Raw genomic sequence first — 13,315 nt, forward strand, 5'->3', positions numbered from 1 at the left:
TTCAGCTTGGACTGTTTCAGGGGATCCTGGCAAGTTGTGGGACTTTTGTTCACAACTCAAACACTCCTATGAAAGTATTCATGGGCCCCAGGAACTAAACACTTACCTTTCTGCATGGCGGATTTGGGTCAGCTGGTGTCTGGAAAGGGATATTGATCCCTTTTCAGCATCTCTTACATTCTTATTGAACTGCTTATCCTTTCTCTTTGATCAAGGCAAATCTTATTGATCAATAAATGTATTTTGATCCGCAATCTTTTAGGCTCATGATACTATTGATAATTCGCCAACAGGAAAACACCCTTCCGTTTGTAGACTTTTATGTGGCCTATGGTTGGCGAGACCTCCTACCCCCAGCTATTCTAATTTCTGGGATGTCTCTCGAGTTAATTTTAGGAGTCTTGACCTTATAATGAAGCCTTATCTCTACACCAGCTTTCTGCTAAACGGGCCCTTCTCCTTTGTCTAGTGTCTTTCCGTAGAGTTTTTTCACGCCAGACAGAGTTAGATTTGCTATTATGAAGACTAATTCCTCATCGTTTTTTTTTTTTAGCCATATTTTCCGCCACTACATTGATAGCACGACTGCTCTGCATACTCCTTCAGGGCCCCTTCTTATCTCTTATGTCAGACCTCATTACGATTGCACGTTGGATCAGATGGTTACTCACTCAAGCAAGAATTGACCGATCCTTTGGTGCTCATTCGGTCAGACGTGCGGCCGCATCTTCTGCTTTTCATGCAGGCAGTTCCCTGTTGTATATTTTATCTTCTGCAGTTTGGTCCAGAGAATCCCCATTTCTAACTTTTTATTTCGAACCTACGTCATATGCTGCTTTTTCTATAATAGAAGAGCGTTAAAACAGCAAATATGAAGCCTCCTGTCTTGCCATAAAATTAGGGAATATTCTAGCTTAGAGTGACCAAATAATCAAAATTGTATTAAAGATAGGAGGCGGGGGGGCGGAGCCGAACAGGCAAGCTAGCCAGACGCACACTGCTTGAGCTCCTGCAGTGTGGGCCCGAATTTTGCAGAAAACTAGAATTTAACTGCCGCAATTTTCCCACTAACCTGCCTGTGAGCTGGGGGAAGTAACCACGAACACGCCGGTACCTGACTTGAAGCCTGACTCGACCGGGAACCGCGGCGGTGCAATGAGGCCTACTGGGAGTAGGGGGGAAGGACGGCCGCCTTCCCGCCGGACTCCGACTGCGGCGCATAAGAACAAAACATGCACCCCCCCCCCCTATGGCCCGGTGGGGGATATCCCGGTCCCCACCTGACGGGCTACCCCGAACCCCGCACCGACAGACAAACCTCACGACCGCCATAAGGATCGAGGGGACGGGTGGGCCCAAGATGGCGGATCACTCAGAAGCGACAATACCCGACAAGAGACAGCGACCTCCAGAAGCAGAGAACATCGGGGACCACGCAAGAGATCCCATCACAATAATCTTTGACCGCTTCTGGGCTACATTGCAGGCACGCTTACAGTCTGCAGCTCCCTGCCAATCATCACCCACGCGGGAAAGAGCAAATGGCGGACGAATGCATGGGAGTCCTCCTCAGGGCCACATCAAGACCCTCATATTGAAACCCCACATTGCAGGCCCTCCCGAGCTGAGAGCAAGAAGGGGTATACCCCAGAGGCGCGGGCCACACATGCGGAGAGAAGCAAGGCAAATGCACAAACGACTCGATCACACTCCCCGCACCACCCCGAAAGGGCCGACCCTGGACCAAGATGGTTCCCAGGCTCGTGGCATACGAGCGCCAGCTCTCCCAAGGCTCAGGGGCAAGAGAGGAATCCCGCAGCTAAGACACCGCGGCGCAGCATTGCTGGGATGGATCTCGGGCATGAGACCCAAGTCTAGAAAGCAGCCGATCACAGGGGGCCGCCGGGCCTACAGCAACAGGACTCTCATCCTGGTACAAGCTCAAGGGATGATGCGGTCTTCAGTTACCAATGCGGTCTTCAGTGACGGCCTGGATGTCCTTATCCACAGTAGACATGCGGGACTCAACACAGCGAGGCAGCGAGAGCAGCGACAGATGACCCCCAGGGAAGGTACGGACCTACCAAGCCGGGGCATCGGCTGACAGTGCCACATGCTCCCGAGCGAGGTACCCGTGCCCCCCTCAGGACTATAAGCCTCACATATCTACATGTTGGGACTCACACTTATCATTTATCAGTTCTCATTTATCTGACCGAAGCTCCAAATCGGAACCACACTACACAATGGTGACCTGGACCCCATGGAGGGGGCATCAGCAAAAAGCTGGACTTTGGTACTACAGTGGGACTATCGTGGTGAGAGTGGGGGTGGGGTGACCCATTCATACAGGACTCTGAATCCAGCAGTAAGCCAGTCCCTTTTGTGTATATACAGTTTACCCAGTGTACCATTATCACATTTTTAGCACCAGAGTGCACATGTTTCATAGAGCCCACATAGTTAGACACATACTCATTTGTTACAGTCAGGCAAGTAGAATAGGTTCATTGATTGTACACCAGCTGACTTACACGTTTACCTTACCTTTACTGGTATCTCCACCTCACAAGTGGTCTAACCGTTACTAAAAGTTCTGTTTAAGTTTAAACATATTGACTGTAAGCCATCTAAGCAGATTGTATATTCCGCCCCATAACAGCTCACACTATTACCTCCAACTTGGCCACCAGCGTGTGGGCTTCCCGGATAAGACCAATCTTGTTAACCAAGTTATACATCCTGCAATTTAGCATGAACTAAACTACTGTATCCTATACATGCATAATCCATAGCATTCGTTGTCTGTACAAACGACATGTCACGATATCTATTACGCTATACAATAGTGCTATTTACTCTTGTAACCTTAACTATTACAAAAAAGCAAAAGTGCAGCATATCTTGCCATTCACAATACCTGCTATGTCATTCATCCATGTTGCCTTATGTTATTTACTATACGTTCACTGTACTGTTATCATACCCTTTTAAAAATGTATGCATACTCAATCAGCCACAACTGTTATAATATGTAAATGAATAACAAGCCTGCGAATGCCGTTGGGGCGAAACAGGCACTGTTGTACCTACCTGCATACCAAAAATAAAGATTTAAAAAAAAAAAAAAAAAAAAGATAGGAGGCGAATATTTTCCCACCCTTGGAATACTTTTCCCACCCTTCAAGATAAATCTCTCGAAGTACTTCCCTTTGTACATAACGTTATTCATTTGCTGATTTTAACCCGTTAACGCCGTTACGGCGTTCCATGCCGTCCCCATTATAATGGGCTTTAAAGCCGTTGCGGCGGCATGGAACGCCGTAACGGCTTTGAGCCCCAGGAGGTAAGTTATACTTACCTCCGCCGCGATCCTCTTCTGGGGGGCTGCCTGACAGCCCAGGCAGCCCTCCCACGGCAAATGAGGCCCCCGGGGGCCATGTGATCGCTCTCAAAGAGCGATCACATGGCCCCCTATAGCTGGCTATGGATCTGCCTGCAGGGGGACTGTCTAAAATATCAGACAGTCCCCCTGCTGGTAAGAAAGTATAAAAAAATAAATTAAACATGTTAAAAAATAAATTGAAAATATTTTTATATATATATAATATGTATATATATTATATATATAATATATATACATATTATATATATGTAACGTCATACAAAGTGTATTTTAATATTAATATAAGTATATATATTAGCATTAAAATACACTTAGAATGATGTTACATATATATATAATATGTATATATATTATATATATAATAGATGTACATATATATATTATATATATATACGTATAATTAAAATAATAAATAAATAAAATAATAAAATAAATAAATAAAATATTGAAACAAAATTTAATATAAATTATATATTCATATGTAATTTCATTCTAACTGTATTTTGTTATTAATGTATATATATTGGTAACAAAATACACTTAGAATGGCATTCTATATATATATCTATCTATATATAAAATACAAATAACCGCAAATATATATATATAGATAAATACATATAATTACATAAAAAATTACATTAGTATACACGTAGCATTTAAATACATATATATGTATATATATTAAAATTCTACATGTATATTTAAATAATCTTTTAACATAATTATGTGATTTGATTAATTAAAATTTGATTGACATGCCTGACAACACAGGGAGAAAGTGCAGAGAATTTAATTTGCAAGCACTATATTTGACCCTGTAATACTCCACGACACCATAAAACCTGTACATAGGGGGTACTGTTTTACTCGGGAGACTTCGCTGAACTCAAATATTAGTGTTTCAAACTGGTAAATTGTATTACAACGATGATATTTTAAGCAAAAGTGACGTTTTTTGCATTTTTTACAAACAAACGGCACTTTTATGGACTATATTATTGTTGTAATATGTTTTACCGTTTTAAAACACTAATATTTGTGTTTAGTGAAGTCTCCCGAGAATAACAGTACCCCCCATGTACAGGTTTTATGGTGTTTTGGAAAGTTAGAGAGTCACATATAAGGCTTGCGTTTCATTTTTTTCACATTGAAATTTGCTAGATTGGTTATGTTGCCTTTGAGAGCGTATGGTAGCCCAGGAATGAGAATTACCCCCATGATGGCATACCATTTGCAAAAGTAGACAACCCGAGGTATTGCAAGTGGGGTATGTCCAGTCTTTCTTAGTAGCCACTTAGTCACAAACACTGGCCAAATATTCGTTTTTTGCTTTTTTCACACAAAAACAAATATGAACGCTAACTTTGGCCAGTGTTTGTGACTAAGTGGCTACTAACAAAGACTAAACATACCCCACTTTCAATACCTTGGCTTGTCTACTTTTTCAAATGGTATGCCATTATGGGGGTAATTCTCATTCCTGGGCTACCACACCGTCTCAAAGGTAACATTACTAATCTGGCAAATTTCAATTTGAAAATGGAACGTTCTATATTTGACCCTGTAACTTTCCAAAACAACATAAAACCTGTTAATGGGGGGTACTGTTGTACTCGTGAGACATCGCTGATTACAAATATGTGCATTTTGTTGCAGTAAAACCTAACAGTATTATGACATTTACAGCTAAAATGTGAGGCGGAACTACACATTTTTAAAAAATAAATAAATTTCTCACAGTTTTTTTTATTTTATTCATAATAAATTATATTCCATATATGAATAGTTAATGGTAAATTAAAGCCCTGTTTCTCCTGAACAAAATGATATATAATAAGTGTGGGTGCATATAATATGAAAGAGGGGAACTACGGGTGAACAGACATATAGCGCAAATTCCAGTTTTTGTTTACGTTTTGTTTTGATCAGAACGTGCACTATTGACTCCGTCCTGAAGGGGTTAATCATATATTATTGTCTTGCATTGTGATTTTATAGTTCATGCATTCAAATTTTAAATTGTTACCCTAATACTTGTGAGTATTTGATTTCTCTTTTCTAAGAACTTGCATTGTCTCTGCAAAGAGTTTTCCACCTTCTTGTGACAACTTGTTTACCTGGTTGACCCAAATATGATCTACTTATTGATCTACTGTTCTTCTTCTATACAGTCTATCGTTTACAATGTTGACTCTACTGCTGTTCGGCTACATCAAGAAAGAGGAGTTGGGAGAAGTCTGATGGCACTATGTATTACTGTTATGCATTCTAATTGGTTGAATGTTTTACACTCATTGTTAACTGTTTCTTTGCTGCTGGGAGTTTCAGTAAAGATAGACAAGCTAATATTCGCCTCCTGTCTTAAAATTTAGATTATTTGGTCACTTTAAAATAGAATAATCCCTAATTCTTTCACACTAGCCAAGTATTGATGAGGTCCTGTAAATTCCAGTACTAATTTAACTACTTCTGCTGGTTGGTTGTTTAATGTATCAGCTAGCCTTTTAGTTAAGTAATGTTTTCTTAAAATTTACTATTGAAGATTAAGTAAATTCCAGTCCTATATGCAGACTAATTAGGAAACCATTAATTGCAATTGTTACAGAAAACAAAGTACCCTAATTTCGTTATATAATGTTTTCATGTGATAAACACCTTAACCCTTCTTCTTGAAGAATAGCTGGTAACATCAGGTCCAAAGTGCCAATAGTATGTATTAGGCTATTGTATTTTTTTCCACTGTTGCAAAAGGTGGTGGCTAGGATACAGGGGACTGTACAAAGAAGGCTTGTTTTTAATCAATTTTAGTGTGTGCACGTTTTGGAAGCTGTTTTTTTTTTTAGGGGGGGGGGGGGGGGGTGGGGGAGAGTGGGGGGTGGGCAGGGGTAACACTAAAATATTAAGAAAAAAGTTGGTACAAATTGAACAGAATCTTTTGGACCGAAGTTGACCCAATGGATTACTTTAGGCCAACATGAACAGAGATTGCAAGGCAGTGTTTTTAATCAATTTTAGTGTGTGCAAGTTTTGGAAGCTGTTTCTTTTGGGGGAGGGTGGGCAGGGGTAATACTGAAACATTGAGAAAAAAGTTGGTACAAATTGAACAGAATCTTTTGGACCGAAGTTGACCCAATGGATTATTTTGGGCCCACATGAACTGAGTTTGCAATGCAATGTTTTTAATCAATGTTAGTGTATGCAAGTTTTGTAAGCTGTTTTTTCTTGGGGAGGAGGGTGGGCAGGGGTAACACTGAAACATTGAGAAAAATGTAGGTACAAAGTGGATTATTTTGGGCCCACATGAACTGAGTTTGCAAGGCAATTGAGGTTACACATGCCTTTGCCAACATATCATCTTGAATTTGGAATAGAATGCATGAAGGCAGTCCATTTTTACTATGATATACCATTAGTATGGATTTAATGGGGCATTAAAGAGTTTGATTATAAATACAAATATTTTTTATTTTTGTATGTCTTGTTCTAACCTACATTTGATTTGTCACATTTTAAGCTTACACAATGACATTTATTTTTTATCTATAATGAAGAAAATGGCCTTTGTCCTGAAGCAAGACTTATAGTCTTACTATATGGTGGAGTGTTAACCTATTGACAATGACCTTGTAGCAATTGCAGAGAAAAACGATTAAACGAAGCTATATCATGAGAGATACTCAAGGAAGCGTGGGAGGGAAAACAAAGACCCTTAAAGGTTTTGAGCTTCACCGTATATTAAAGCTGAGATATAACAGCGAGGTAAAAAAGCTCTAGGTGTGTAAAGGCAGAAAAGGAAGCAGTCTCACATGGCTCATTTTGTCAAGGAAGATGCTATATTGTTTCTATGACGATTTTATTAGAAGCTATAATTCCTTTTAAAAGGAAAATAAAACCTTTGAATATTCAAAGAAAACTATCCATCTAAAACCTGAAAAGGTGAAAAAAATGCTATTCACACTTGCAGTTATGAGCTAATGACTGGAATTATTGAAAGTTAGTCTTAATAAATCTTTTTGAACCAAGGCTATACATACAAAACAAACCTTTTATTTTGTAAGTTTCTGCAGGTTTATTCTATTAGAAAAAAATAACTGGCACATAGTTGTTGAATGCTAACACATACCGTAAGTATGAAGAGAACAGGTCCCACAAATGCCCAGATTATATCAGTCTGCACATTCAGCCAGCAATGAGTGTCTGCCACATACTTATTGAACGACGTTGCCAAAGTCACACTGACAATTACAATTGGAAGTCCTAAAATAAAGAGAGAACATAACCAACAGCTTCAATGTTACATAATTTTCTATAAATGGGGGGGGGGGGGAGGGAGGGGAGGGAGGGGGCTGGACCATCCGTCTGGTCTGGGTTACTAGTATAGTAAGGATTGTGGGATACTGCCTCACCGCACAATACTAAAATATATCCTTCTAGTATGAAGTCTTGTCTTCTAGTTTTTGCCATATTAGTAAAATAAATGATAGCATAAATTTAAGAAAGAACATGGTGGGATGATGTCCTGGTTTGGAGCCGGATTGAACTACTTGATGTCAAATATTAGCTAACCCTCTCTTGCTCATGTGCATGATGAAATGGCTTAACCCCTTAAGGACCAAACTTCTGGAATAAAAGGGAATCATGACATGCCACACATGTCATGTGTCCTTAAGGGGTTAAAGGAACTCGAGGGACCATAACCACTACTGGATTACAATCCTTCATGTTAACATTCTGTTATCTTCTCATGGGGCCCATATCTGTCTCTACTTTGCTAAATATTATATTTAATTGATTTTCAAGACTCTGCATAAATTTAACAAAGAGTCTTGAGTCAGGATGAAACTTATATGTGCTATCTCTGAGAAATCATCAGTTGAAATCTGGTATTTTACTGCTTACATCAATGTAGGCAGATATAGGGAAACATTTTAGAAAAAAAATGTAATATATTCGTGGCCATTACAAAACACTGTCTGGAAATCTATTAATAAACAGTACTATACATATAAGGCAAATGAAAGGGTTTTTTACACTAAGAACAATAAGGATGTGACATTCTCTGTCTGAAGAGGTAGGTTGTTTTTTTTTAGTCTATTCGGATGTTGAAAAAGCAATTGAATAAATACTTCCAAAAACAGAATATTCAGCAATATAATTTTTAATTAGTGGGGGAATACCTTCTTGATCCAAGGAGAAGGATTTTTTTCCTAGTTTGTTGCAAAATTGGAAGAGCTTAAAACTGAATTTTTCCCTTCTTTTGGATCAACAGCAAAAAAAGATGTGCAAAAGACTGAACATGATGTCTCTTTTCAGTTATATAACTATCACTATGAACTTATCTGAATTTAGAATTTTTTTTTTTTTACACATTCTCACTTACACAATATATTTGCCTCTCAGCCTACTGTCCATTGTAATATATATTTAACTTTTTAAAGGAAAAATTAGACATCCGTTAATGTCTAATATGCACATAAGCACGTATCCCTTAAAATGAAAATTCAACGTGAATTCATAATGAATTCTAAATTCAAGGCCAAAATAGCCAAATTGAAACAAGCTATGCTTCCAGTTCAGCTACATATGCCTGAAATTTGAAATTACTTTTGAATTTACTTTGAATTCTCACTTTAGTAAATAAACCTGATACACATTGAGATGTCAATAAGGTTTCATACAAACTTGTAAAACAATAAGCATGTTAAGATGAATACTTCTTTTACTCAAGGCTTGGTATTTAAAAAACATTACCAACAAATATAAGACGTGTGCTGGAAAAAAGAAGACAGATAATAAAATATAGAGTACCCCTATCAATATGTCTATGACAGCATAGCTCAGCATCTTTCTCTCTCAATATTTACCCTAGACATGTTATGCTTTGTCCAGTTAACTGTCTTACTAATGCTGTTGGAGCATCGTAAGATTGTCTGTTACTCACATGCACACAGAAATAAAGAATTAAAAAACAAAATGGAGAGAAAAGGCAAAAAAGAATCAAATGGCAGCGTGGAAGGGAAAGGGATTTATTTATTTATTATCGTTTCTTCCCTCTTTTGGATTAAATACAAATAAAAATAGAACCTTCATTAAAGTACCAGTGTCATAAATATGTTTTAATAAAATTATCTAGTCTTGAAAGAAAATACTATTTTTACATTTTTTTTACATTTAAGAAAAGTCAATTTGCTTTCCAATTCTTAATTTTGTTCTTTCAGCTGCCTATAGATAGCTCCCTAATTTAGTATCTTTATAATAAATTCCCATGTTTAAAGATACCAAAAAATAAACCTTATTACTAAATACAGCTAATTTAATACCCTTAAATATGGCAATCCCACGTAAGGTTACCAAATTCGGGACTTATCTACTTTCTAAACCAAAGAAAGATTTGCCAGCGATTGCAGCATTTCCTTCATGTGAGTAGGAATTCCGAACCAAAAATATTAGACTAGTTTCATCTGAAACAAACCAACTAATGGACAAAATTAGTTTTCCTTCGAATTAACCGAAAATCTTCCTCAATGCCCAAGTCTAATATATATGCACCTTGGGTCATACAGTGTTGTAAATTGGCAGGTAGTCTCTATAGTCTTCCCTGCATCTGTGCAGGGAGCAAAGTAGGCCACTGAGAATAACTATTTGTTTTCAAACACCATCTGACTCAAGGTGCATGTATATGACTGAAGGATCCTATCATATACTAAAGGTAAGGATGCATTTTTCTAATTGTCTTTACATTTACTTTATCTAAAAACATAAATTCCTTTCAATACTTGGTAAAAGGAACATTATATTAAGGGAAAGTAGCCCATGCTTTTCCTTATAAATCTTTGAAAACTAGAGCAATAGAAAGAAACATAGACACAGGGAGCTGTAAAGAAACAGATATGACAAACATTATATCTGGTGACAGAGCTGCTTTAAATAACCATGGAATCTCATGAAACTATTGTACAAACTAAAAAAAAATGCTTATAGCTTTTCCATCTTGTAAAATTATAATTTTGTAAAAATTCTGAAAAAAAGGTTACCAAACATGCTTTAAAAATGAGATTTTAAATGAGATTTTTTTTGCAAATAAACATAAAATAATGATGTCTTTAACATTGCTGTCTCAATTGATTAATCATTTGTGATTATGCATTAAATAATGAACTCACCCCATCCAGTGATGTAATAAAACCTCATCCTTCGATCTTCACTCATGTTAACAGCGACAACTTTACTCCACAACAAAAGACCCTCAACCAACATCCATGCAAAGGCTGCCATGAAGAACAGATGGAGAGAGGCCGTAACAGTGATGCAAACAACCTGACAGACAAATAATATTGTCATCATATAAGTAAGCCCATATAATATCATGAAGAAAACAACTGGTAATGCTGCAACATTCATTTCACACTAATTCCTGCACTACTAAGTTTTTTGTTTAAAAATAAAAATGAAAACGATTGGACCATGAACTGCTTATGTAGGACAATTAATGTAGCATAAAATCATGTTATATATACCGTATATACTCGAGTATAAGCCAAGTTTTTCAACACATTTTTTGTGCTGAAAAACCCCAACTCGGCTTATACTCGAGTCAGTGTCTGTATTATGGCAATGTAAATTGCCATAATACAGACTGGGGGCTGTGGGGGCTGCACAGCGTTTACTTACCTCTCCTGCAGCTCCTGTCAGCTCCCTTCTCCTCCGCGCCGGTCCGTTCAGCACCTCGGTCAGCTCCCAGTGTAAGTCTCGCGAGAGCCGCGGGGTCATAGTGCGGCTCTCGCGAGACTTACACTGTGAGCTGACAGAAGAGCTGCACGGACCGGCGCAGAGGAGAAGAGAGCTGACAGGAGCTGCAGGAGAGGTAAGTAAACTCTCAGCCAACCCCCTTCCTCCCCCCACTGAACTACCAATGCCACTGGACCACCAGGGAAGGAGAGCCCTCCTCCCTGCCATGTATCAAGCAGGGAGGGGGGACGAAAAAATATATAAATAATAATAAAATATTAATTAAAAAAATAATAATAATTAAATAAAATAAAAAATAACAATAAAAAAATATTAAAATTATTAAAAAATAATAATAATAAAATTGCCCACCCCCCACCAAGGCTCTGCAACACACACACACTGCACTCATACACACACACTGCACGCATACACACACTGCATTCATACACACACTGCACTCATATACACACACTGCACTCATATTCACACACACTGCATTCATACACACACTACATTCATACACACACTGCACTCATACACACACTGCACTCATACACACACTGCACTCATACACACACTGCACTCATACACACACACTGCACTCATACACACACTGCACTCATACACACACTGCACTCATATACACACACTGCACTCATACACACACACTGCACTCATACACACACTGCACTCATACACACTGCACTCATATACACACACTGCGCTCATACACACACACTGCATTCATACACACACACTGCATCCATACACACACACTGCATTCAATATATACACACACTGTAAATAAATATTCAATTAATATAATTTTTTTAGGATCTAATTTTATTTAGAAATTTACCAGTAGCTGCTGCATTTCCCACCCTAGTCTTATACTCGAGTCAATAAGTTTTCCCAGTTTTTTGGGGGTAAAATTAGGGGCCTCAGCTTATATTCGGGTTGGCTTATACTCGAGTATATACGGTACCTCAATTTAATATTTTTGGATAAGCTTTTTAAATGATTTAATATTTTTGGTTAAAATATTTTTTTTTTTCAATTTACTTTTTTATTAGGTTTATCTAAAAAAAGAAATATCAAGTTTGGTACAGTACATTGTGCTATGCTATGGGAAGGTAAGTTGTCATGAGCAAGCTTACATACATACAAAATCAATAGTACTTTGGCTATTGAAAGTGGTTACGTTAATATCAGTATTTTACCTGTACCAACAAAAAAGTTTTTTGGGGTTTTAAGGGTACAAAACGAAACGTTAGTAGGGTATGAGGGAAGAAAGATAACAGACTATTGTATGAACAGTTTTATCAAACAAAAGAGAGACTGTCTTATACTTTGTGTAGATGATTTGCATTTGTCAAGTTGGCCTCAAAAGGTCTTCATATGGAGAGTAGACAATTGAAGGATAGAATAGCTGGGAGAAATGGGAAGTAAGTAGTCAATGGGAAGGAAAAAAGTAGAGCTAAGAGTTTTTATGTTTTGAGTGTTTCGAGCCAGAGCTAGATATGAGGTATGTTCAGTGCTGCCATGTTGCATTGAAGGACTGGAGTTGTGCAGGTAACGCTATGGACATACATTCGTAGATATAATATTGGTTGCTGCTAGCTGTTTTGAGGCTTTAAGGAAAGTGGGAGGAAGATGAAAGAGACAGGTGGATGGATTGGGTAGTAAATATGTGATTTTTTTGTGTTAAAAGTAGGTCACGTACTTTATCTCACAGTGGTTTGAACATGGAGCATTCCAACCAAATATGATTCATGTCTCCCTCTGTTATTCTGCATCCCCAGCAAAATTCTGAAACATTGGGGTACATTTTGTGAAGTCAGCTTGGGGTTAGGTACCACCTGTAGACGCATTTTTGTGCACCTCTTTGTGAGAATAGCAATTTGTGATACCTTTGAGTGAGTTGATGGAGAGCAGTCAGTCTAGACCTGAGGGGAATTGGGTGTTTTCTTTGGACCATTGTGTTTCAAAAGGGAATGGTTTTTCATGGACAGAGTTCATTATGGACTTATAGCATAAATACAGTATTTTGGGATTAGCAGGTGCCTGCCAGCATATATATATATATATATATATATATATATATATATATATATATATATATATATAGTCATTTATTATTCATGTAGTATCTATTTGAGTGTGTATGAGTAATGG

The 13,315-nt window shown here is 37.9% G+C and overlaps 1 protein-coding gene across 1 annotated transcript in view; it reads right to left on the reverse strand.

The window, feature by feature from the left end:
• ADGRD2 (adhesion G protein-coupled receptor D2) overlaps positions 1–13,315 on the reverse strand; it is a 642,889-nt gene that overhangs the window by 302,925 nt on the left and 326,649 nt on the right. Inside the window, exons 17-18 of the mRNA XM_063432309.1 lie at positions 10,573–10,726; positions 7,533–7,666 (exon numbers count right to left, since the gene is read on the reverse strand). Coding sequence (XP_063288379.1) covers positions 7,533–7,666; positions 10,573–10,726 — 288 coding nt within the window. The remainder of the gene's footprint in view (positions 1–7,532; positions 7,667–10,572; positions 10,727–13,315) is intronic.

The sequence above is a fragment of the Pelobates fuscus genome, chromosome 9 (assembly GCF_036172605.1).
Source record: "Pelobates fuscus isolate aPelFus1 chromosome 9, aPelFus1.pri, whole genome shotgun sequence".
Taxonomy (NCBI): domain Eukaryota; kingdom Metazoa; phylum Chordata; class Amphibia; order Anura; family Pelobatidae; genus Pelobates; species Pelobates fuscus.